Source organism: Natator depressus, chromosome 14 (assembly GCF_965152275.1).
Source record: "Natator depressus isolate rNatDep1 chromosome 14, rNatDep2.hap1, whole genome shotgun sequence".
NCBI lineage: Eukaryota > Metazoa > Chordata > Testudines > Cheloniidae > Natator > Natator depressus.
Window position 1 is genome coordinate 42,588,596 of NC_134247.1, and position 21,795 is coordinate 42,610,390.

General features: G+C 51.1%; 1 protein-coding gene across 1 annotated transcript in view; it reads left to right on the forward strand.

Annotated features, from left to right (window-relative positions):
* Positions 1-18,197, forward strand: part of LOC141998056 (uncharacterized) — an 80,056-nt gene extending 61,859 nt beyond the window's left edge. The window contains exons 6-10 of the mRNA XM_074970693.1: positions 1,364-1,447; positions 6,699-6,775; positions 7,361-7,487; positions 8,073-8,186; positions 13,000-18,197. Of these exons, the coding sequence (XP_074826794.1) occupies positions 1,364-1,447; positions 6,699-6,775; positions 7,361-7,487; positions 8,073-8,186; positions 13,000-14,216 (1,619 nt within the window). The 3' untranslated portion in view covers positions 14,217-18,197. The remainder of the gene's footprint in view (positions 1-1,363; positions 1,448-6,698; positions 6,776-7,360; positions 7,488-8,072; positions 8,187-12,999) is intronic.
* The last annotated feature ends 3,598 nt before the right edge of the window (positions 18,198-21,795 follow it).

Here is a 21,795-nt window from a genome sequence, read left to right on the forward strand (position 1 = left end):
GTTTACCTGCCGCGTCCGCAGGTTCGGCCGATCGCGGCTCCCACTGGCCACAGTTCGCCGCTCCAGGCCAATGGGGGCTGCGGGAAGCGGCGCGGGCTGAGGGACGTGCTGGTCGCCCTTCCTGCAGCCCTCGTTGGCCTGGAGCCGAGAACCGCGGCCAGTGGGAGCCGCGATCGGCCGAACCTGCGGACGCGGCAGGTAAACAAACCGGCCCGGCCCCGCCAGGGGCTTTCCCTGAGCAAGCGGTGGCCCTAGTTTGAGAACCACTGGCCTAGGCTTCACCCAGAAATGCAAACTGGTGATGGATTCTTTTAAATGCTAAAAACACGTGACCATTATTACTATTATTATCTGGTAAACTATATCGCTGAATCGAGTCTCCTTTAGCAGCGCAATGCACCGTGTCCGGCAGGGAAGAGCTGCCTGTCTAGACAATGGGATGTCCTGCGCCGTCAAGAAAACAGCCCTGGGAAGCAGGCCCGGAGGACATGCTCCCCGTACCCTCTTTGCCTGGCTTGCCCCATTTGGGGGTAACTTTTCCCCCTCTGCCCTGCCCCATCCTGGGCTTTTCCCCCTCTCTGCCACTGCCTGGCAGTGCCTCAACCCTGACCCCTACCCCCTGCCTCTGATTTTGCCCCTAGGCCCCTCTCGTCCCCCTGCCTAGCTGTCGGTCCTTCTTGTGCTGTCAGTTTAGCCCCTGCCCAGGTTTTGCCCACGTCCCTCCCCTCCGATCTGCCCCCTTTACTGGTATTCGCCCTCCCGAGAGAGGGGGAGCAGCCTCTGCAGAGGTCAAGGACAGGGCTTGATTTGTAATGAAAGAGAAGCCCGGGCTCAAGCAATTTTGGTCCCCAAAGCTCCTCCTTTTTTGCAGGAGCCAGGTCAGGCCCGGCCACGCCGGCCGGCAGCACCTTGCCACATTTGCAACGGCTGCACCGGGCCCGGCTCCTTCAGGACCGCTCCAGTGGCCCCCGGGGCCGGGGTCCCCTGCAGCAGCGGCCGCGGGAGGGCAGGGCAGAGGCTGCCCCCGGCTGGCAGAGGCAGGGGCGGGAGGCTCGGGGCAGGCTGGCTTGCAAGGCAATCGGTTTGTCGCTAGGACCCTGACGGGCGCTGGGGGTCACGCAGCCACCGCAGGAGCAGGAAGTGAATCGCGCTACACAGTAACTCTTTGTTGCTCCGGGAGGGAGCTCCGCGTTGTCCCTTGCAAGAGCCACCCCCCGCCCCCCCCCAGCTTGCTGCTCCGGGATCCCCCCCCCCATCCCGAGCTCTGGCTGCAGCCGGGCGAGGTGAATATCCAGGAGTAGCATCCCCTCTGCTCCCCCCCCCCATTTGCAAACCCCAACCTGCCCGGGACACCCCCGCCTAGGGAAGCAGAACTTCCACGCAAGGAGGGGGGGGACCCCCGGACGCTCCCCGCTGCTCCCCAGTGAGGACACCCCTTGGAGCGAAGGTAAGAGAGACCTGCCCTTTGCACCCCACCAAGGTTACACCCTCCCCCTGCAGACTCTGGTTATCCCGCCCCTCCCCCTGAGCTGTTGGCTGGGGATTTGAGGTTGAAAAATCAGCTCAGCGGGGTTGGTTCATGCCTGCGCCTTCCTGCCTTTTTTTCCCCTGCCAGTGGCACTTTTGTTTGCTAGGCGGGGATGTTCACATTGCCAGGCGCCCTTGGGAACCTGTGCAAAGCGTGTGTGTGTGTGCGTGCGTGCATTGCACCCCCCTTCTCCCCCGCCCTGCAGCTGCACCCTCCGCTCGCGCAAACCGGAGTCGCTCCCAGCAGGGCAGAGGGGAGCTGTGGCCGATTCACCCCAGATGGAATCTGGACTCATTGATTCCGGTGCGGTTACAGCTGATTGACGCCAGCCGGGGATCGGGCCCGGTTGGAGCCACACCGGTTTACAATGGGTGCGGAGCTTGGCTTGGAAACGTAGTGGAAACATACAGTGCCTATTTTTAGCAACAGTTGGTACAAACTGGCTCTGGGTTACTTCCGGCTCCGCATATCATAGGAGGCTTAGACGGTCATCTAGTCCAGTGGCTTGCAACCTTTCCAAGCTACTGTCCCCCTTTCAGGAGGCTGATTTGTCTGGCATACCCCCAAGCTTCACCTCACTTAAAAAAACACTTGCTTACAAAATGAGACATAAAAAATACCCAGTCACTATTACTGAAAATGAGACATAAAAAATACCCAGTCACTATTACTGAAAAATTACCGCCTTTCTCACTGTTACCATATAATTATATAATAAATCTATTGCAATATAAATATTGTATTTCCATTCCAGGGTAGCGTTTAATTTCAGAAAGGGGAACGACACAAAAACGAGGAGGTTAGTGAATCAGAAATTTACGGGCCCAGCGCCAAACGTGAAATCTCTGCAAGCTGCCTGGAAACTTTTTAAAGATGCCATAATAGAGGCACAACTTAAATGTATACCCCAAATTAAAAAACGTAGTAACGGAACCAGAAAAGAGCTGCCCTGGCTAAACAAGAAGCAGTGAGTGGCAAAAAGGCATCCTTTAAAAAATGGAAGTTAAATCCTTGTGAGGAAAATAGAAAGGAGCATAAACTCTGGCAAATGAAGTGTAAAAATGCAATTAGGAAGGCCAAAAAAGAATTTGGGGAACAGTTAGTCAAAGACTTCAAAAGTAATAGTAAAAAAAATTTTAAGTACATCAGAAGCAGGAAGCCTGCTAAACCACCAGTGGGGCCACTGGACGATCGAGGTGCTAAAGGAGCACTCAAAGACGATAAGGCCATTGCGGAGAAACGAAATGAATTCTTTGCATGGGTCTTCATTGCTGAGGATGTGAGGGAGATTCCCAATCCTGAGCCATTCTTTTTAGGTGACAGATCATAGAATCGCAGGGTTGGAAGGGACCTCAGGAGGTCATTTAGTCCAACCCCCCTGCTCAAAGCAGGATCAATCCCCAATTTTTGCCCCAGATCCCTAAATGGCCCCCTCAAGGATTAAACTCACAATCCTGGTTTAGCAGGCCAGAGCTCAAACCACTGAGCTATCCCTCCACCAGATCTGAGGCACTGCCCCAGACTGAGGTGTCATTAGAGGAGGTTTTGGAACAAATTGATAGATAAAACAGCATAAGTCACCGGGACCAGATGGAATTCCCCCAAGAGTTCTGAAGGAACTCAAATGTGAAATTGCAGAACCACTGACTGTAGTCTGTAAAATATCATTTAAATCAGCTTCTGTACCCAGATGACTGGGGGATAGCTAATGTGACGCCAATTGTAAAAAGGGCTCCAGAGGTGATCCTGGCAATTACAGGCCTGTAAGCCTGACTTCAGTACCGGGCAAACTGGTTGAAATTATAATAAAGAACAATATGGTCAGACATATAGATGAACATAATTTGTAGAGAAAGAGTCAACATGGTTTTAGTAAAGGGAAATCATGCCTCAGCAATCTACTAGAATTCTTTGAGGGGGTCAACAAGCATGTGGACCAAGGGGATCTAGTGGATATAGTGTACTTAGATTTTCAGAAAGCCCCATCTCAAAAAAGAGATATTGGAATTGGAAAAGATTCAGAAAAGGGCAACAAAAATGATTAGGGGTATGGAATGGCTTCCGTATGAGAAGAGATTAATAAGACTGGGCCTTTTCAGCTTGAAAAAGAGACGGCTAAGGGGGGATATGATTGAGGTCGATAAAATCATGACTGGTGTAGAGAAAGTAGATAAGGAAGTGTTGTTTACTACTTCTCATAACACAAGAACTAGGGGTCACCCAATGAAATTAATAGGCAGCAGGTTTAAAACCAATAAAAGGAAGTACTTCTTCACACAATGCACAGTCAACCTGTGGAACGCCTTGCTAGAGGATGTTGTGAAGGCCAAGACCATAAAAGGGTTCAAAAAAGAACTAGATAAATTCATGGAGAATAGGTCCATCAATGGCTATTAGCCTCCGTTTGCCAGAAGCTGGGAATGAGCAACAGGGGATGGATCACTTGATGATTCCCTGTTCAGTTCATTCCCTCTGGAGCACCTGGCACTGGCCTCTGTCAGAAGACAGGACCCTGGGCTAGATGGACCATTGGTCTGACACAGTATGGCCGCTCTTATGTTCTTATGTGTTTGTGGCATCCTGATGTATGACTGTGGCCTCTTAAGTGCTGCATTTTTCGCCACCTACTTTGGAAAATCAGGCCCAACGAATGCAGGCCAAACCTTCAGAATGTGGGACTGTATCCTGGAAAGCAGTGACTCCGCAAAGGATTTTGGGGTCATGACAGACAAAGAACAGGAGCTCCCAGTGTGGTGCCGTTGCAAAGGAATAGGAGGAAGGAGGTGGTTTTACCTCTGTCCATGACCTTGGTGAGACAGGTACTGTAGTGCTGTGTATGTTTCCAGGGTCCACATTCTGAAAAATTGGAGAGGGTGCAGAAAAGAGCCACAACATTGATTGAAGGGGTGGCGAAAACAATCCACAGTGAGAGACTTAAAGGGTTCAAACTATTTATTTTAGCAGAAAGAGGACTGGGAGATGAGCTGATGATGGCATATAAAAATCCTTTCACAGGGAGAAAATACCAACTTGGGAAGGACTTTATGAGTGGGGAAAGGCATAACCAGAACCAGTAACTGGACACTGGAGCCAGACAAATTCAAATGAGAAATAAGGCACATTTTTAATGGGAGAATCATTAACTATTGGAACAAATCACCAAGGGAAGGAGGTGGAGTCTTCCTTTATTGATGTCTTCCGCAGAGATGGGAGGCCTTTCTGGACAGTGTGCTTTAGTCGAACACAAGTTATTGGGCTCAGTGCATGGGGTGTCTGGATGAAATTCTTAGGCCTGTGTTGTAGATTTTATACATCAGACTATATCAGTGATTCTCAAACTTTTTTGATCGGGCCCCCCTTCTTTGTGTCTGTTGTCGTTTACGCCCCTCCAAATACATATACGGCCACCCAGCTCTGAAGGCAGAGCGGAGAGCAGCGGCTGCTGGCTGGGTGCCCAGCTCTGAAGGCAGCACCAGGGCCAGCAGCAGCACAGAAGTGAAGGGTGGCCATGTGAAAAGTTTGACATTCGTCTATATCACTTTTTACAGCAGACTTAGCGCCCCGTTGCCACCCTGACTTCTGTGCTGCGGCCGCCACCCCCAGGCGGACAGCCAGTGCCCCGCTGCCTCCTGGTGAGGGGGGGAAAGGAGAGACCGAGTCTCAGCTGCCTCCCGGTGAGGGAATGAGGGAGGGTGGTAGGAGCGCCCAGCTGTACCCTTCATCCCTGCTTTCCAGGTGTGCACGGCCCTTTTGCGTGAGCCCCAGCCACCGATGGCTGACAGCCAGAGCTCTTTAAAAAAAAACCACCACCCTAAAAACACACCGCTCGCTCCTCCCTTGACACATTCCTGTGTCTCCCTTGGGAGGCCCGCCCCATAGTTTGAGAACCGTTGGACTATCTCATCTAATGGTCCCTGGGACGGTAGCCTGTAATATCCTGAACAAACCTTGGTGTGCTGGGTTAAACCTTATGGAACTGAGTTTAATAAATTGGAGCCCATTGTACTAAAAACACAGTGGTCTGTGTGTTATTGAGGGATTGGATGAACTTTCACCATGGGAAGGGCAAATAGGGCAACAGCACGGGGGGGCGTGATTAGGCAAATTCACTCTGGTGGTCACATCTCCAGAGACACACCATCCCCTAGGAGAGAGGGTCACCTAGTTTAGTTCCAGCTGGGTTCTCCAGGGCCCAAAAGACAAGGAAAAATATTTTGGTGAGACAACCTGGTTTTAAACTGGCTCAGGACCCAGCAAACGGACAGGACCTCTGGTCCTAGGCGGGCCCCGGTCCTTAGGAAAGTACTGGAAGGACTTTAGCCTCCTGAAGCCCCATAAGACTGAGTTGAAGCTGTGATGGGCTTCTTATGACCAGAGGGAAAGGCCCTATGTGGGAACTGAAGGCCTAATTGCCATCCAGAGCCCTTGCTGAAGCGAGGGGGTGATCTCTGGTAGGCTTATTACCACATGTGTAGGTTATTTTTATTGTATTTAATATGCTTTCTCTGTAATGCTTTCAAAATCTGCTTGCTTAGAAACAGCTGTGTAGTCAGTTATACCTGTGGCAGTCGTGTCGCATACCATCTCCGAGGGGAGATGCTGAGGCGGTCTGTCTTTGGCTGGGGATATCACAGTATAGTCAAGGGACCGTGCAGCCAGGTAATACCCCAGTCAGGAGGGAGAGGGACACGGGTCTAAGCCCAAGAAAGGCAAAGCCTGAAAGTTGGGGCCTTGGTAGGATCACTTATGAGAAAAATACAGGGGCCGTTGCTCTGAACTGTGTCAGTCCCTTATGGCCTTAAAAAAAATCTAGCAAGACAAGCTAGGGGAGGTGATATCTTTTATTGGACCAACTTCTGCTGGTGAGAGAGACAAGCTTGTGAGCTACGCAAGAGCTCTTCTGGGCTCCATGTAAGCTCCAAAACGCAGCTCCTTTGATTCTGCTCTTTTCTAGGCTTTGGGCCAAAGTCTCTGTTCCTGGGAGGGTTTAAAAGTCTCGGTGGTTTCGGTCCTGGGAGGAGGGGCCGGGTCTGCGCTGGAGTAAAGTGACCCAGTGGGGCAGGGTCCAGAGTGTCTGTCTGCCGGGAAGGGGCCCGGGGAGCGTCGGGGTTGTGAAATGGACTCCAGCCCCTTCTGAAACCTCCCCCCATCGCTCCTCTTGCCCCGACAGGCTGCAGAGTAACCACCAGCTTGTCCCATCCTCCCAGGGCCTGGGGCAGGGGAATGGCTGCAGTGATACCAGCTCAGGTAGGGGATTTTCAGGGAGCTGCGGCTGGGTTGGTACCAGGGGGGCGGGGCAGGAAACAGGGTGAAAAAGGGGGCAGGGCAGGGTGTGAAAACTTGCTGGGACGGGAACCCCCCTGTTGTCAGGGAGCGGGAATTTCCCCGGGGTGGGGACAGAGTTAGGAAAAATCTCAGTGCTGGAACTTGAACCTACTAGCCAGGGCTGCTGTGGAATATGAAAGGGACACCCAGCGGTGAGGCCCAAGGGAGATGCCCCGTCCCCTCACTCCCAGCTGTTGGGAATGGGGAGGGGTTTGGGATTCCTGTCCCTGGACCCTGCTGAGGGGCTTCATCTCCTATATCAGCCTCTGGCTAGTAGGTGTGTGATAACCGGGAAGGCTTCTGCCCTCCTCCACCAGCTGGGAGGGACAAGGAGCTCTCCCCTTCTCCCCACCCTGAAGCCTCCTGGCTGCTCTGAGCAAGGTGGGGGTGGGATTCTGCTCCTCTGTGACCCCCCAGAGCTTCCATTTTATCGGCCCTCCTCCCCTGTGACTCGTGGGATTGTGGCTGGGGCAGCAGGTGCTGAGTGGGGGACTCTTGTTGTTCCAGGGGCCGGTGACCTTCGAGGAGGTGGCTGTGTATTTCACCCAGAGGCAGGGGGCTCTGCTGGACCCCGCTCAGAGAGCCCTCTACAGGGACGTCATGCAGGAGAACTACGAGACGGTGACCTCGCTGGGTAAGAGATTCCTGTGCCCTCGGTTATTAGAAGCCGTGGGGTCTGTGATGTGCCCAGTTTTTCTGCTCAGGTTCTTTCCTGGTCAGTTAGATTTCCCAGTCTCCTGATCCAGTGTGAGACTTTCATCTGTGCACCCTTCCCATGGGACAGGGGAGCCAGCCACGCAGTGAGGATGCCAGTTCACCCCCATCTCTCCAGCTTTCCAGGAGTGGAAACTGTCACAGGCACAAGTCCCCCAAACCAGCACCACCACACACAAAGATGTGCCTCATCGAAGGAGGCTTGAAGGCCATGTTCCCATCTGTGTGGTATTAGGGGATGTGCCTTTAAGGGCTGAGCTTCCTGGACAGAATCTGGGACGGGGTGCGGGGGGCAGTGAAGTTCTTGTTGTTACGCACACAGAGTGGAGATAAAGCAGAGCTCTCACAATCACGGTGAGTACTGAGTGATCACTGGGCACCGCAGTTGGTTTGGATTCCACGTCCCCCCAGCACAGGTTAAAATCAGGGGAATGTGCTTTGTGACAAATACTCTCCCAATGCCTGACACACGCTGATCTTGCCTGATTTCACTCCCCCTGAGCAGAATATCCCATTCCCAAACCTGAGCTGATCACCCAGCTGGAACAAGGGGAAGAGCTGTGGGTTCCGGATCTCCAGGCCTCCGAGGAAGGGGAGATCCCAAGAGGCACCCATATGGGTGAGTTGTTGGTTTTGGACACAGAAACCCCCTGTTGAGTGAAGTGGGGGGGAAACTGTGACTTCCCCCTCCCCCCACAAGCTGTTGCCTCATCTCACCCAGGTCTGGGTTGTAGCCAGCAAGTGTCGTATCCTGATGACAGATGTCACTCAAAGCTGCCTGACTGTTTCTGGCTGTCAACTGCCAGGAGCTGCTGCATCAAACCATTGGCTTATTCTGCCTCATCGTCCAAGCACGGAGTCTCTCTTCCTTTTTTAACCTCTCTCTCTAGCTTCAAAATGTAGTAGCAGCAGGTGGAGCTGTTCAGGCCATCAACAGGCCTCTCATCCCACCTCCGCTCCCGCATTCTAGGTGGGGAGCCGCCTAAATTAGCCAGTGGGGGAGATGCTCAGGAGAGAGGGGTGTGTCCTAAGCTGCATCCTATGATGGGACTTTGGCACGTAGGCAGAAGGGAGACGTCTATTTCTGCTGGCGATCCACAGCTGGAAACCCGTGGATTCAGGTGTCTAAGCTGTTTCTTGCACAAAACACCTGGTGGGGTGGGGCAAGGGAGGACAACTGACAATCTTTAGCCCAGGGACTAGGACAGCGGTTCTCAAATGATGGGTCGCGACCCCGTTTTAACGGAGTCACCGGGCCAGTGTTAGACCCTGGACTGAAGCCGAAGCCTGCGGGCTTCTGCTCTGGGACGCAGGGCTCAGACTTCAGCCCACCCTGCTCAGGGCAGTGGGGCTCAGGTTATGGCTTCAGGTCCCCTGCTGGGGCTCGGTCTACTGTCCTGCCGCCTGGAGGTGGGGGCGTGTCATGGCATAAGGGGGCCGTGGTGCAATGAAGTTTGAGAACCACTGAACTCGGGTATTCGCCCAGCATCAGTTCAATTCCTCCTGTGCCTGATAGGAAGAAGGGATTTGAACTTGGGTCTCCCGCCTCTCAGAAAAAATGCTGAAATCACTGGACGATGGGATCTTCTGATGTAGGCTTCACTCAGTCTCTCCCATTGAAGCTTCTCTACTTAAAAGAAAACAGTCATTGGAGGAGGGACGGAAACATTGCTCTCCCACATGCCCTCCCCACTGGTATCTAGACTCATTCACCCTCACCTTTCCTGGCCCGGCGACTATTCCTTGTCATTCGTAGTAGCGTATAGTTCTCTTTAAGCCATTCGACAACATTTCGGGTGTTTGGTGTCGGTTGAAAGTATTCACCGAACTTGATACAAGTCCACAAATAGATTCTGGTCAAATGAAACTGTATTTTCCAATGAATAAACTATTCAACCAAACAGTTTTCCCCCCAGCTGTACTGGTCCTGTTTGTTTACTGGGTGCTGGTTGCTTACTAAGCCCTCATGAAGGACAGTATCTGCTCTGAGGAGCTCATGACTGTAAGGTAGAGTCCTGCGTGCGACTCTTTTTAATCCCACTGTGACGAGTTCGGACACAGAGACCCCCCTTGGGACTGTCACCTGATGTGCTGAATTTACCGCTGAGCAGTTTTTGGTTAAAGTCTGCAGCGTTGGGGGCGTGGCCCAGACCTGGGTGTGTGTTGCAGCAGGCTGGCATGTCTGGCTCAACAAGGCAGGGTTCTGGAGTCCCAAGCTGGCAGGGAAAACGAGCTCAGAGGTAAATTCAGCACATCAGGTGACAGTCCCAAGGGGATCTCTGTGACCGAACCCATCACACCCACTCCCGTCCTGCTTCCACTATCATGGCAGCGAGTCTACACTAGTCCCATGCAGGGCTCTAACTTAAGGCTTCTACAGATTAAAAGAACCTCCTTTTGAGCTAACGTGCCGTCTCTAGATCAACTGACTAAGCAGATGCAAATTAGATACATAAAAATAAGAACTAAATGATTGACCCCTCAGGCAGGTAATTAGAAATTAGTGGTTCAGGTACCCAAAGTCTGTCATATTCCTCCATGTGTCAGATCAGCATCTTTGATCGTCATGGATGGGGGAAAGGTCTGTCCCAGGTTCCCCAAACTCTCATCCCTACTGAATCTGAGTGTTCTGCCCTGGAACCTCCCAGGCTTTCCCCTTCTGGAGCGTGAGTATTGAGGAGAGTGCATGGACTTCCTGCGCAAATCTAGAACCTGCCCGCAAATCTGGACTTTTCTAGGGATTCAGAGACATATAGGAATGTTGGGCTGGAACAGACCTTGAGAGGTCATCTAGTTGAGCCCCGTGCTCTGAGGACAGGGGATGGATCACTTGTTGATCACCTGTTCTGTTCACTCCCTCTGAAGCACCTGGCTTTGGCCACTGTCGGAAGACAGGATACTGGGCTAGATGCACCTTTGATCTGACCCAGTATGGCAGTTCTTATCTTCTTAAGTATACCTGGATCATCCCTGACAGGTATTTATCTAACCTGTTATTAAAAACCTCCAATGATGGGGATTCCACAGCCTCTGTCAAAAGCCTGTGCCAATACTTAACTAGTCTATATTGGAAAAGGTACAGAAAAGGGCAACAAAAATTATTAGGGGTATGGAATGGCTCCTGTATGAGGAGAGATTAATAAGACTGGGACTTTTCAGCTTGGAAAAGAGACAACTAAGGTGGATATGATAGAGGTCTATAAAATCATGACTGGTGTGGAGAAAGTAAACAAGGAAGTGTTATTTACTCCTCATAACACAAGAACTAGGGGTCAGCAAATGAAATTAATAGGCGACAGGTTTAAAACAAACAAAAGGAAGTATTTCTTCACACAACGCACAGTCAACCCGTGGAACTCTTTTCCAGAGGATGTTGTGAAGGCCAAGATTATAACAGCGTTCAAAAAAGAACTACATAAAGTTCATTGAGGACAGGTCCATCAATGGCTATTAGCCAGGATGGGCAGGGATGGTGTCCCTAGCCTCTGTTTGCCAGAAGCTGGGAATGGGCAACAGGGGATGGGTCACTTGATGATTCCCTGTTCTGTTCATTCCTTCTAGGCCACCTGGCATTGGCCATTGTCGGAAGAGAGGACACTGGGCTAGATGGACCTTGGGTCTGACCCAGTCTGGCCATTCTTATGTTCTTGTTCTTATAGTTAGAAAGACTTTTCCTAATATCTAACCAAAATTTCCCTTGCTGCAGATTAAGCTGATTACTTATTCTCTGACCTTCAGTGGACATGGAGAACTATTCATCACTGTCCCCTTTATAACAGTCCTTAACATATTGGAAGACTGTTATCAGGTCCCCCCTCGGTCTTCTTTTCTCAAGACTAAACATGCCCAGTTTATTTTACCTTTCCACATAGGTCAGGTTTTCTAAACCTCATATTTTTATTGCTCTCCTCTGGACTTTTCCCAGTTTGTCCACCATTTTTCTTCAAGTGTGGTGCCCAAAACTGGACAAAATATTCCAGCTGAGGCCTCACCAGCGTCAAGTAGAGCAGGACAATTACTTTGTGTCTTACATACAACATTCCTGATAACACATGCCAGAATCATATTCGTCTTTTTCACAGCCACATCATTGGCTCATATTCAATTTGTGCTCCACTATAATCTCCAGATCCTTTTTAACAGTATGACCACCCAGCCAGTTATTCCCCATTTTGTAGTTGTGGATTTGATTTTTCCTTCCTAAGTGTAGCACTTTGCACTTTTCTTTACTGAATTTCATCTTGCTGATTTCAAACCAATTCTCCAACTTGCCAAAGTTGCTTTGAATTCTAATCCTGTCCTCCAAAGTGCTTGCAACCCCTCCTAGCTTGATGTTATATACAGATTTGATAAGCATACGCTTCACTCCATTATCCAAGTCATTAATGAAAATACTGAATAGTACAGGATCCAGGACTGACCCCTGTGGGACCCCACTTGATATGCCCTCTTAGTTTGATAGCAAACCATTGATTACTACCCTTTGGGTATGGTCTTTCAACTAGTTGTGCACCCAGCTGATAGTAATTTCATCTAACCACAAGACATTCTCATAAGCAAACTAGGGAAATGTCAAAAGCTTTATTAAAATCAAGATATACTTAGACTTCAGTAAGGCGTTTGATTTGGTACTGCATGTCATTTTGATTAAAGAATGACATTGATATCAAATTAACATGGCACACGTTAAATGGATTAAAAACTGGCTAACTGATAGATCTCAAAATGTAATTGTAAACAGGGAATTGTCATCAAGTGGATCTATTTCCAGTGCGGTCCTGCAGGGATCGGTTCTTGTCCCTACACTATTTAACATTTTTTTTCAATGTCCTAGAAGAAAACATAAAATCATCACTGGTAATGTTTGCCAGTGACACGCCAATTGGGGGGATTGGTGAATAACGAAGAGGTCAGGTCACTGATACAGAGCGATCTGGATCACTTGGTAAACTGGGTGCAAGCAAACAAAGTGGGTTTTAATCCATCTAAATGTAAATATATACATCTAGGAGCAAAGAATGTAAGCCATACTTAGAGGATGGGGGACTTTATCATTTGTAGAACAGATGACTAAGTAGATAGCGTATCCTGCCTGGCGATGGCTAATGATTATTCATAGTCCTTTATAGTTTGTCTTCTCAAAGGGGAAGTTGGCTGGGGAGTCAGAGAGGCAGTCAGTTCTCTGCCTCGATCCACCTACATTGTGAAGACAGAGAGGTTAAAGAAAAAAATGAGCCTTTGTGCTTGGAAGATGAGGAGAAATAATCCAGTTGTAACCACTTCAGAGAAGGAAAAATTATAGATGGATTAATACATTTTACCTTTCTCAGTCTTCCCAATGGTTCTTGTGTCGTATTTCCCCTTTGCTGTTCCCCTTTATTTCCTTTCCCCCAAGCACAGAGAATGACTCCTGTCTGGATTCTCTATTTCAGCAGGTGAAGGTACAGTGAGTGAGATCAAGGAAGAGAATCCACAGCAGGAAAGTCCTGAGCAACAGGAACTGCATAGAATGTTATCGGAAAGATCCAAAGAGAATTTTTCCCAGAGTGCTGAACAGGGAAAAGTCTGCGAGAATCAGCACAAGTCAGAGAGGCACAAAGGGAAAGAAATGGGTAAAGCCATTAATTGTAGGAGAGGACTCAGTAATCCCAAGGAAACCACAGCCCAACAGAAAATCCAGACAGAAGAGAGAAAGTACACGTGCACTGAATGTTGGAAAAGCTTCAGTCGTAGTTCAAACCTTATTGCCCATCAGAGAATCCACACTGGAGAGAGACCCTTTAAATGTACAGAGTGTGGGAAAAGCTTCATTCAGAGAGTAAACCTCATTTCTCATCAGAGAATCCACACGGGAGAGAGACCCTATAAATGTACCGAGTGTGGGAAAAGCTTCAGCAAGAGATCGCACCTAAATACACACACGATAATCCACACGGGAGAGAGACCCTATAAATGTACCGAGTGTGGAAAAAGTTTCGGTCAGAGATCACAGCTTAATACGCACAAAATAATCCATGCAGGAGACACATCCATGATAACCCATGCCAGAGAGAAACATTATACGTGCTTGGACTGTGGAGAAAACTTGAAGTGGAGCTCAGAACTTGTTACACATCAGAGACTCCACACAGGAGAGATCCCTTATAAATGCTTCGACTGTGGGAAATGTTTCATGAGGAGTTCAACCCTTATCTTACACCAGAGAATCCACACAAGAGAGACACCCTATCAGTGCCCTAACTGTGGGGAAAGATTCAGGTGGAGTACGCAGCTTGTGAAGCATCAGATGCTCCACACGGGAGAAAGACCCTATAAATGTCCCGACTGTGGGAAAAGCTATAGTGACAGCTCATCCCTTATTTCACATCAGCGAACCCACACAGGAGAGAAGCCATATACCTGTGTGGACTGTGGGAAAAGTTTCAATCAAAACTCAACCCTGAACAGACACAAGAGGCTCCACACGGGAGAAAAACCCTATAAATGCACTGAGTGTGGGAAAAGTTTCAGTCAGCGATCAAACCTCAGTGTGCATCAGCGACTCCACACAGGAGAGAAACCCTATAAATGCCCCGACTGCGGGAAAAGCTTTAATCGGAGATCAAACCTTAGCGTGCACAAGAAACTCCATGCAGGAAAGAAACTTTGAATGGGGGAGATGCTACAACTGGGGCTCCAATTTATATTAGGCATCAGCAAATCCATACAGGGAAGATACCTCTTAAATATCCTTAGCGTGGAAAATACTTCAAGCAGAGTTAATGGGCCTGTCTACCCTACAGAGCCTTGGCTGGGATAGCTCTGCTGGCAGTCACCTAGTGGATAAGCAGCGCAAGGCAACAGAGATCTTCTGCCAAAACAGCTAAACAGCCTCCCGGAAGGAGATTAGCTAAACCCACAGAAGCACTAGCTGTGTCTACACTCAGAGTTTTGCCAGCATGGCTGGGGGTGTGTGATTTTTTTCCCCACACTCTTAGCCAACATAGCTATGCCGGCAAAACTTTGTAGTCTAGACAAAGCAGTTATTGGACAACAGGAGAGAGATTCTACCAGTGCCCTGACTAGGGCTAGCTACCGTGTTAAAAAAATTAAAAAATCTGTTTCCTCATTCCCACACACATCAGGGGCATTTGGCTCTCAGGGATCCAGAAGCCCATCGCTGGGGTGAGGACCCAGCAGCAGCCGAGCAGGAGCTGGTCAGTGACCCTCTGGCTCTGCCTGGTCTAAGCAAACCCTAGGCAGAGGAGGAGAAGCCCCCATCAGCCCCCCCTCCCTGCTGCAGCCCTGGCTGCTGAGCTGATGGGCCACAGGTGGGGGACGGGAGAGAGAGAAACTCCTCCAGATGCTCCCTCACTCTGGCTGAAGTTCCCCCTTCCCCATTTCCCACCCAGCCGGGATCCCCCTGCCATGGAGATGAGGAGAAGGTGTCAGGCCCCACCTTCACTCTAGATCCATGTCCCCACCCCCATCTTCCACCAGCCCCTGGGCTGGGCTCCCCCATTTACCTGGAGCTGTTCCCTACAGGGCGAGTGTCCCTGAGGGGCTGATAACTCCTCATCTCCCCAAATCTACAAGGGTGCTGGGCTCTGGGGGATCAAAGGTTGAGACCAAGGGGGACAGGTTTTGGGAATAGAGCTGGAGTATTAAATATTGGAGCTGGGAAGCAGAGGGAGCTGAGTGCTGGGGCTATCGGGCATTTGGGGATCATAGAATAAGAGGAGGTGGAAGGGATGGGGTTAGGAAGATGATTTCTCCTATCATTCACGTCCGTGCTCCCCCTGTAATGAAACACTGACAGGGCCTACTTTCCCTTGGACCCCTTGTAGGGTCCCTAGAAAAGCCTAGAAGCCTAGGAATCCCCTCTCAGCTTCACCACTCTCAGCCTCTGAGTGTTCTCTTAGATTAGGAAGTGTGGACAGGGATAGCTAGCGCATTTCCTTCTGACCCTGGCCAAACTTTCACCCCATTTTCTAATCCAGACCCACACTGAGCTCGTTTAGCAGGGTGATAGTTACCGAGTTCCCGCTTCAGGGACACAGTGACTCATCCCCAGTTCTTCTTATCTTGCCTGGGGTCGTCCCAAAGACTTCTTTGTTTTTAATAAACAGAATGGCATAACTGAACAGATTATAAATGGATTCGGGCAGGGATAGAAAAATGTTTTGTGTTAGCCTCTGTGTTACTTGAGGACAACCTGGTGAGACAGAGGGATTCTTGCCTTTCCCCATGACTGCTTCATTCCCCTCTTCCCAGTTTTATCTTAAGAACAGCCATACTGGGTCAGACCGATGGACCAGCTTGCCCAGTATCCTGTCTTCCGACAATGGCCGATGCCAGATGCTTCAGAGGGAATAAACAGAATGGGGAAATTATCGAATGATCCATCCCCTGTCATCCAGGCCCACCTCCTGGCCATCAGAGGCTTAGGGACACCTAGAACGTGGAGTTGCATCCCTGTCCATGTTGGCTAATAGCCATTGATGGACCTATCCTTTTTATCTAATTCTTTTTTGAACCCAGTTATAGTTTTGGCCTTCACAACATCACTTGGCAATGAGTTCCACACGTTGACTGTGCGCTGTGTGAAGAAGTATTTCCTTTTGTTTGCTTTAAATCTGATGCCTATTAATTTCATCATTTCCTCCCTTAATTTCATGGATCTTATGTCCATGCCATGGAGAATTTATCTTCCCTTTATCCTATCCCTGTAGTTCCCAAAGTGGCACACGGCACAGTGTTCTCAGCTCTCCATGCTTAGGAATTGCGCTTTGATTACTTTGATCCTAAATCAGGAGGACTGGAGCCGAAAGCATCACAGACCCAAAGGGGGAATTCGAATAAATCCCAGACACAGTATGATCATTCTGAACCTAAATCCCAGTTTCCATCTGTTGGTAAAGAGGTTTGTGGGGTTTTGCCAGCCAAGCTCTGTTTGTTTGCAGGTGGGAAGGTTTCGTGGTGGTGGAGGTGTTTCTTTCCTTCATTCTTTCTTTTCCCCCTTTGTTACGGTGAGGCTAAAATTTTGATACATAACACAAGGCACAAAGTGCAACAGGCAAAAAGCAGTTTACAGGAGAACTCAGGTAAAGCTTTTCTTCTGCATTTGAGTCAAATACAACATGTCCTGGATTTCACTTGATATGAACATGGAAGTGTACCATAACCCCCCGTAGGGTGGCCTGTTCTCTCTTTCCTGTTGGCCATTTGGTCACAGACTTGGATATTAGTGTTGTATGACAGGATGTAGACCAGATTTACTGGGGGCTTCATGAGGCAACTGACCAGATACCAGTATAGCCCTTATTTTATTTTTTTGTCATTTTCCCAGGGGTGCTGGAACAATTTTGTACAGTCGGGGTGCTGAGAGCTTTGAACCAGCTTGTGAACCCTGTATATGATGGAAACCACTTCAAGCCAGCACCCCAAGTTCCAGCACCTAGGCATTTTCCCCAGCCTTTGCCCTGAGATGTTAGCGTCGTTTGAACAGTGATCACTATAAACAGCCACAAACACTGAGGGGCGAATGTGAGAGTCGCTATCCAAAAAGCAGAGGCTAAAACGGGGCAGGAAGTTACGTCTGACCCCTAGCAGAGATGTAAGATACAGTCAGATGGGGCAGCGTGGGAGGGGAGAGAGACGCAGCCGGAATCCCGTAGGGTTTGCTTTTGAGAGCCAGACAACTGAGGCAGCATTCGCTGCATGGGGGCCAGCGAGACAAGAAGGCGAATCTAAAGGGCTCTTAATGAGCCCTCCAAGGAAATGATGGGGGTGTCTCCTGATTCCCAGGAGGTTGAGCGGAGCTGAGAAGAAAGGTGGGGAAGTCAACAGGTCTGTCCTTTCCAAAATCCAGGGTGAGCCCCATCACCGAGGCCAGTGGCAACAAAGAGCTGTGACCCAAGTGCCTTAAGTTGAAAACAGATGCAGGTAGACAGTTACAAGTCTATACCCAGGGACTTGCCTCGACATACCCAGACAGGACTGTTTCTCTGCGATCGCCATCCAGATGATACTTCACCAAAGGGGGCTGCGTGCGGGTGTTGTTATTGCTGGAGGTACGCATGGGAAAGGTTTTAAGGGTGTAGAATATTGCGTTCCCAAGCTCCTGGAGGTGAAGCTGGTCACTTGGGGCGGGGTGGCTCTCGGAGCCAACTCAGCCTAGAGTGAGAACAGTCGACATCTTTCAACCCAGCCCAGCCAAGTGTAGACAAGGTGCAGGCGTGGGCCTTTACAAAGCACAAAAGTGTCCAAGAAAAAGACCTTGAACAGGGGACAAACGAAGTTTGGAGTTAACAAAACATCCTGAGTCTCAAAAGAGACACAAGGTCTGGCACCACGTGAAAGGGAAAGAAGGCACAAGACAGTGTCCATTCTGGAGGCGATAGTCGGTCAGCGTGAGTCTTCAAGTGGATTCCAGCTCTGGACGAGCATTATACAGACTGACTTTTGGGTGAGAAATGCCTTAGGAGATGGGAAAGAAACTTGTTAATAAGCATAGTCCTGAGATTGCATTTTTTATATTCCCTTTATCGTAACCATACATTTCCCATCCTTATACTTGCTTCGCTCTGAATCTTCATTGTAAAGTTCTAGCAAATAAACTTCTATTTGGTGACACTATAGACCCAACTAGGTGCCGTGTGCTAGGGAGAGCGTTGAACTGAGGTGAAGCTAGTCAACAGGAGAGGGCATTGCTTTGCAGCCAATCTGTGCACATTGCGGGTGTCCAGAAGTCGAGTGTAATGAAGCAGGGTGGGCAGACAGCTTGGAGGGACCTGTGCCTCGGGGCCAGCGCAGAACTCTGGGGGCTAACGATTTCTATAGATGGAGTCATGGGTCATCTCCGCTTTGCCCCCAGAGAGCCTAAGGGCTGGGGTGTGCAGATCGCTGGCCTGCAGAGGGAAAATGGGGCACTTGTGTTGCCAGGGGTTTGGGGTGGGAATGACGGAAGCTCTCCCTACCTTGCCTATCCCCCCCCACACACCACAAATGTCTCAGCTGGGATTGGAGATGCTGCTTCCTGGGTTTCCTGCTCTCAGAGAGTTTGCTTTTGTGACCAGAGCCTGGGCGTCTCTCGGATCCTCTCCCCTCTTCTGTAAGAGGTCACTGTTGCTGGTGCCTGCGGGAGCAGGGCTGGGCTGGGGTCGAAATACACCGTGCTGAGCAAGGCTGGGCATTGGGTGGGGAGGGGTGCTTTGACTTCTGATTTCCCGCTTGGGAATAATCAAGTTAAATTGAGTTTCTCAAACTCCCAGAGTCCTTTGTCTTGAATAATGGGTAAAAATGGCCTTCGGTGGATGCAGCAGCCCGGGGGGAAGCTCAATCTTGAGCACTGCAGAGGACAGATTCCAGACCTGTCAGAGCTCTGGGGTTTCAGACTTTTCTATGGGCCTGGAGGGTTTTGGGGGGAATGGGAGGGGGTTTCCCTTGTCTACAGGGGATTTTCCTTATAAAACACTCTTCTCCCAGCAAATAAGGGATATTGTTACTTAATACTTTGCATGGTAACTGGGTTTTTGGCCCCTTCTTTTTCCGTATCTTTAAAAAAAGGGTTATAAAAATCATTAACGGTGGCTGTTGCCACGGAAACGACGCAGGCCGAGGTCTCTGTATTCCAAACCTTGTAACGCTCTTCACGTTGGACCATGACAGGGGAGGGGCAGGGTGCTCACACGAATTGAGCATGCTCAGCAACCTCTGCTGAAGCCACTGCCCCTTCACCCTGCCCTTACTTGGCATAAGATTCTGCTGACTGCTTTTTACAGGGGTTAAAAAGGGGCGAAGGGGGCAAATCGGAGGAGCGGCGTGGCCAGGGTCAAGGGGTGGAAACTGGGGAAAAGGGAGGTGACGGCGGGAGGGGAACCCCAGCACCACTGCTGGCGCCCCTCAGCTTTCTCCCCTGAGGTCACCACCACCATCGCTGGTCCTGCTGCAACACTGGTGGCAAGCGTAAGAACAGCCAGACGGGGTCAGACCAAAGGTCCAGCCAGCCCAGTATCCTGAGTTCAGACAGTGGGCAACACCAGGTGTCCCAGAGGGAATGACCAGAACAGGTGCTCATCGAGTGATCCATCCCCTGACGTTCACTGTCAGCTGCTGGCCAAGGTAGGGACTCTTGCCGACACGACTGCCACCAGTGAGACCTCTGCTGCCAGCAGAAATGGCCAAGGAAAGCAAAAAGGGGAGGGGGGGCCCGGTCAGGAAGTCCTCTTCTGTGGTGATTGCACGCAGCTGGGAACCGCCCTTCCATCCCTTCCACCGGCTCTGGGGGGTGGGTGCCAGGTGGCCACTGCACTGCCTGCCACGTTATCACCATCTGCCATAGCCCCTCTGCCCACTGCAACCTCCTCTTCGTCCGTCTGGGACTGTCAGGGCCCCTGCCCCATCCGCCCCAGGAAGCGCAGGGTCCAACATGTTTCTTTTTTGCTGGCAAGTCACCGTCCAGTCACCCGTGATGGAGCACAGTGAGCAGGGGTGGCGGGTAATGGAGGCTGGGGGAGGCTAAGCCTCCCCAAACTGCATGCTGTGGAGGTGGGGGGGAGCAGTGATGAATTACCACACAGGCTCCCCGGGCCCAGGGGCCCCAACCAATTTGTGGGCCCCAGAACTTCCCCCGGCCACGGTCCCGAGGCTGGAGGCGCTCAGTTTCAGGGCCAGCGGGGGGAGACAGTGGAAACAAGCAAACAGGGGGGTGGAGCCTTGGGAGGAAGAGGTGGAATGGGGGCAAATCGGGGCCGCGGGGAGAAGGTGCAGAACAAGGGAGGGGCTCCGGCCTTGGAGCTCCGGCCATGGCTGAGAGCTCCACCATGGTCCCGGCCGGGGTTGAGAACTCAACCCTGGCCAGGGCCGAGCTCTCAGCCCCTCACTCCGTGGCCCCAACCGAACTCTCATCCCCTCTCCCCCACAGAGGTGGGGTGGAGAGCAGCGAGTGGGGGCGCGTGGCCTTGGCTGGAAGAGGGAGGGCGTCGGCCGGAAGAGGCAGGATAGAGGGTGGGGCAGGGGGCTAGCCTCCCCAAGGGGAAACTTCACCCGCCGCCCATGACAGTGAAGAAGTGAGTCCCAAGGGGTCCTTGGTGTTGTCCCAGCAGGTATCTCTGCCAGGCACGCTCGTCAGGGAAGGCTTGAGCTGTGTCCCGAGGGGCTGCCCCTTGGCCTTGGCCTCGCCCCACCCCCCCGCCAGGTCAGCACCGGCACTGCCACTGCTGATGACCAAACCTGCTTGGGTTTTCCCCCTCCTCTACCATCTGACAACCCCAATGGTGGCTACTACCCCATGGTGTGGGCAGCCCCCCTCCCCACCGCTGACTTACTAAGCCAGGTCCTCTGAGTAAGGGTGATGATCCAGAGCAAAGGAGAGGGGACACCCCCCCGCCTTGGAGTCCCTACCCATTGTCCCACCCCCATGCTTCCTTTAGCCCTCGTGTTGTCACACTCAAATGCCGGGCCCCCTCCTTCTTGCCCACCCTCTGAGACCCTCCATCAGGGCTGGGCATTGGGCTGGCATGGCTGCAACACCTCTCAACTACTCTGGAGGGCGCATCCGGCAGGTGGCGCTGTCTGAGTGGCACAGTGACACATACTGGAACAATGCTTGGGGAGCACATGTGGGTCAGAGCAGCGGGGGGCAACTAGTGGAGCGGGGTAGGTGGGAGGGGGCAGGGCAGAGCCACGGCCCTTTTCCCAGCCATCACCCCGTGGGGCTGCCGTTTTTGGAAACCTAGTTGGACCCTGCCACCACAGCCAAGAAGAAAGTAATGGTGCTCCAAACACGGTATTGGTCTACAAGCCCTCCATGAACCAGGGTCGTCCGCCAAGGGACCTTTGTGTGCCACAAGCCCGGAAGCGCTAACAATGCAGATGCTTACGGAGGGAAAGGGGCAACACCCCCCTCTAGAGATATACTTCACTGGGGTCGGAACAAGACACGTGGCGGGATTTGTGCCTCCGCCCTACAAATAGCCCTCTTCGTTCGCCCAATCATTTGTCCCTGCGGCCGCTCCACAGGCTGATCGGCGCTCATGACTGGGAAATGACTGCCAGAAGGGATCTCCTCTGAGCCAAGAGATTCTCCCTACACACCTAGAAATGGCTCTGAAAACTCACTGAGTTGGCAGCTGTCTAATCTGCAGTCCATGGAGCTCAGGGCTGGGGAAATAGCCCTTCAGATGCCCTCTGTTCTGTATCCCTTAAAGGCCATTTTCACTCATTATCCGTGGCAAAAGACACTGGAA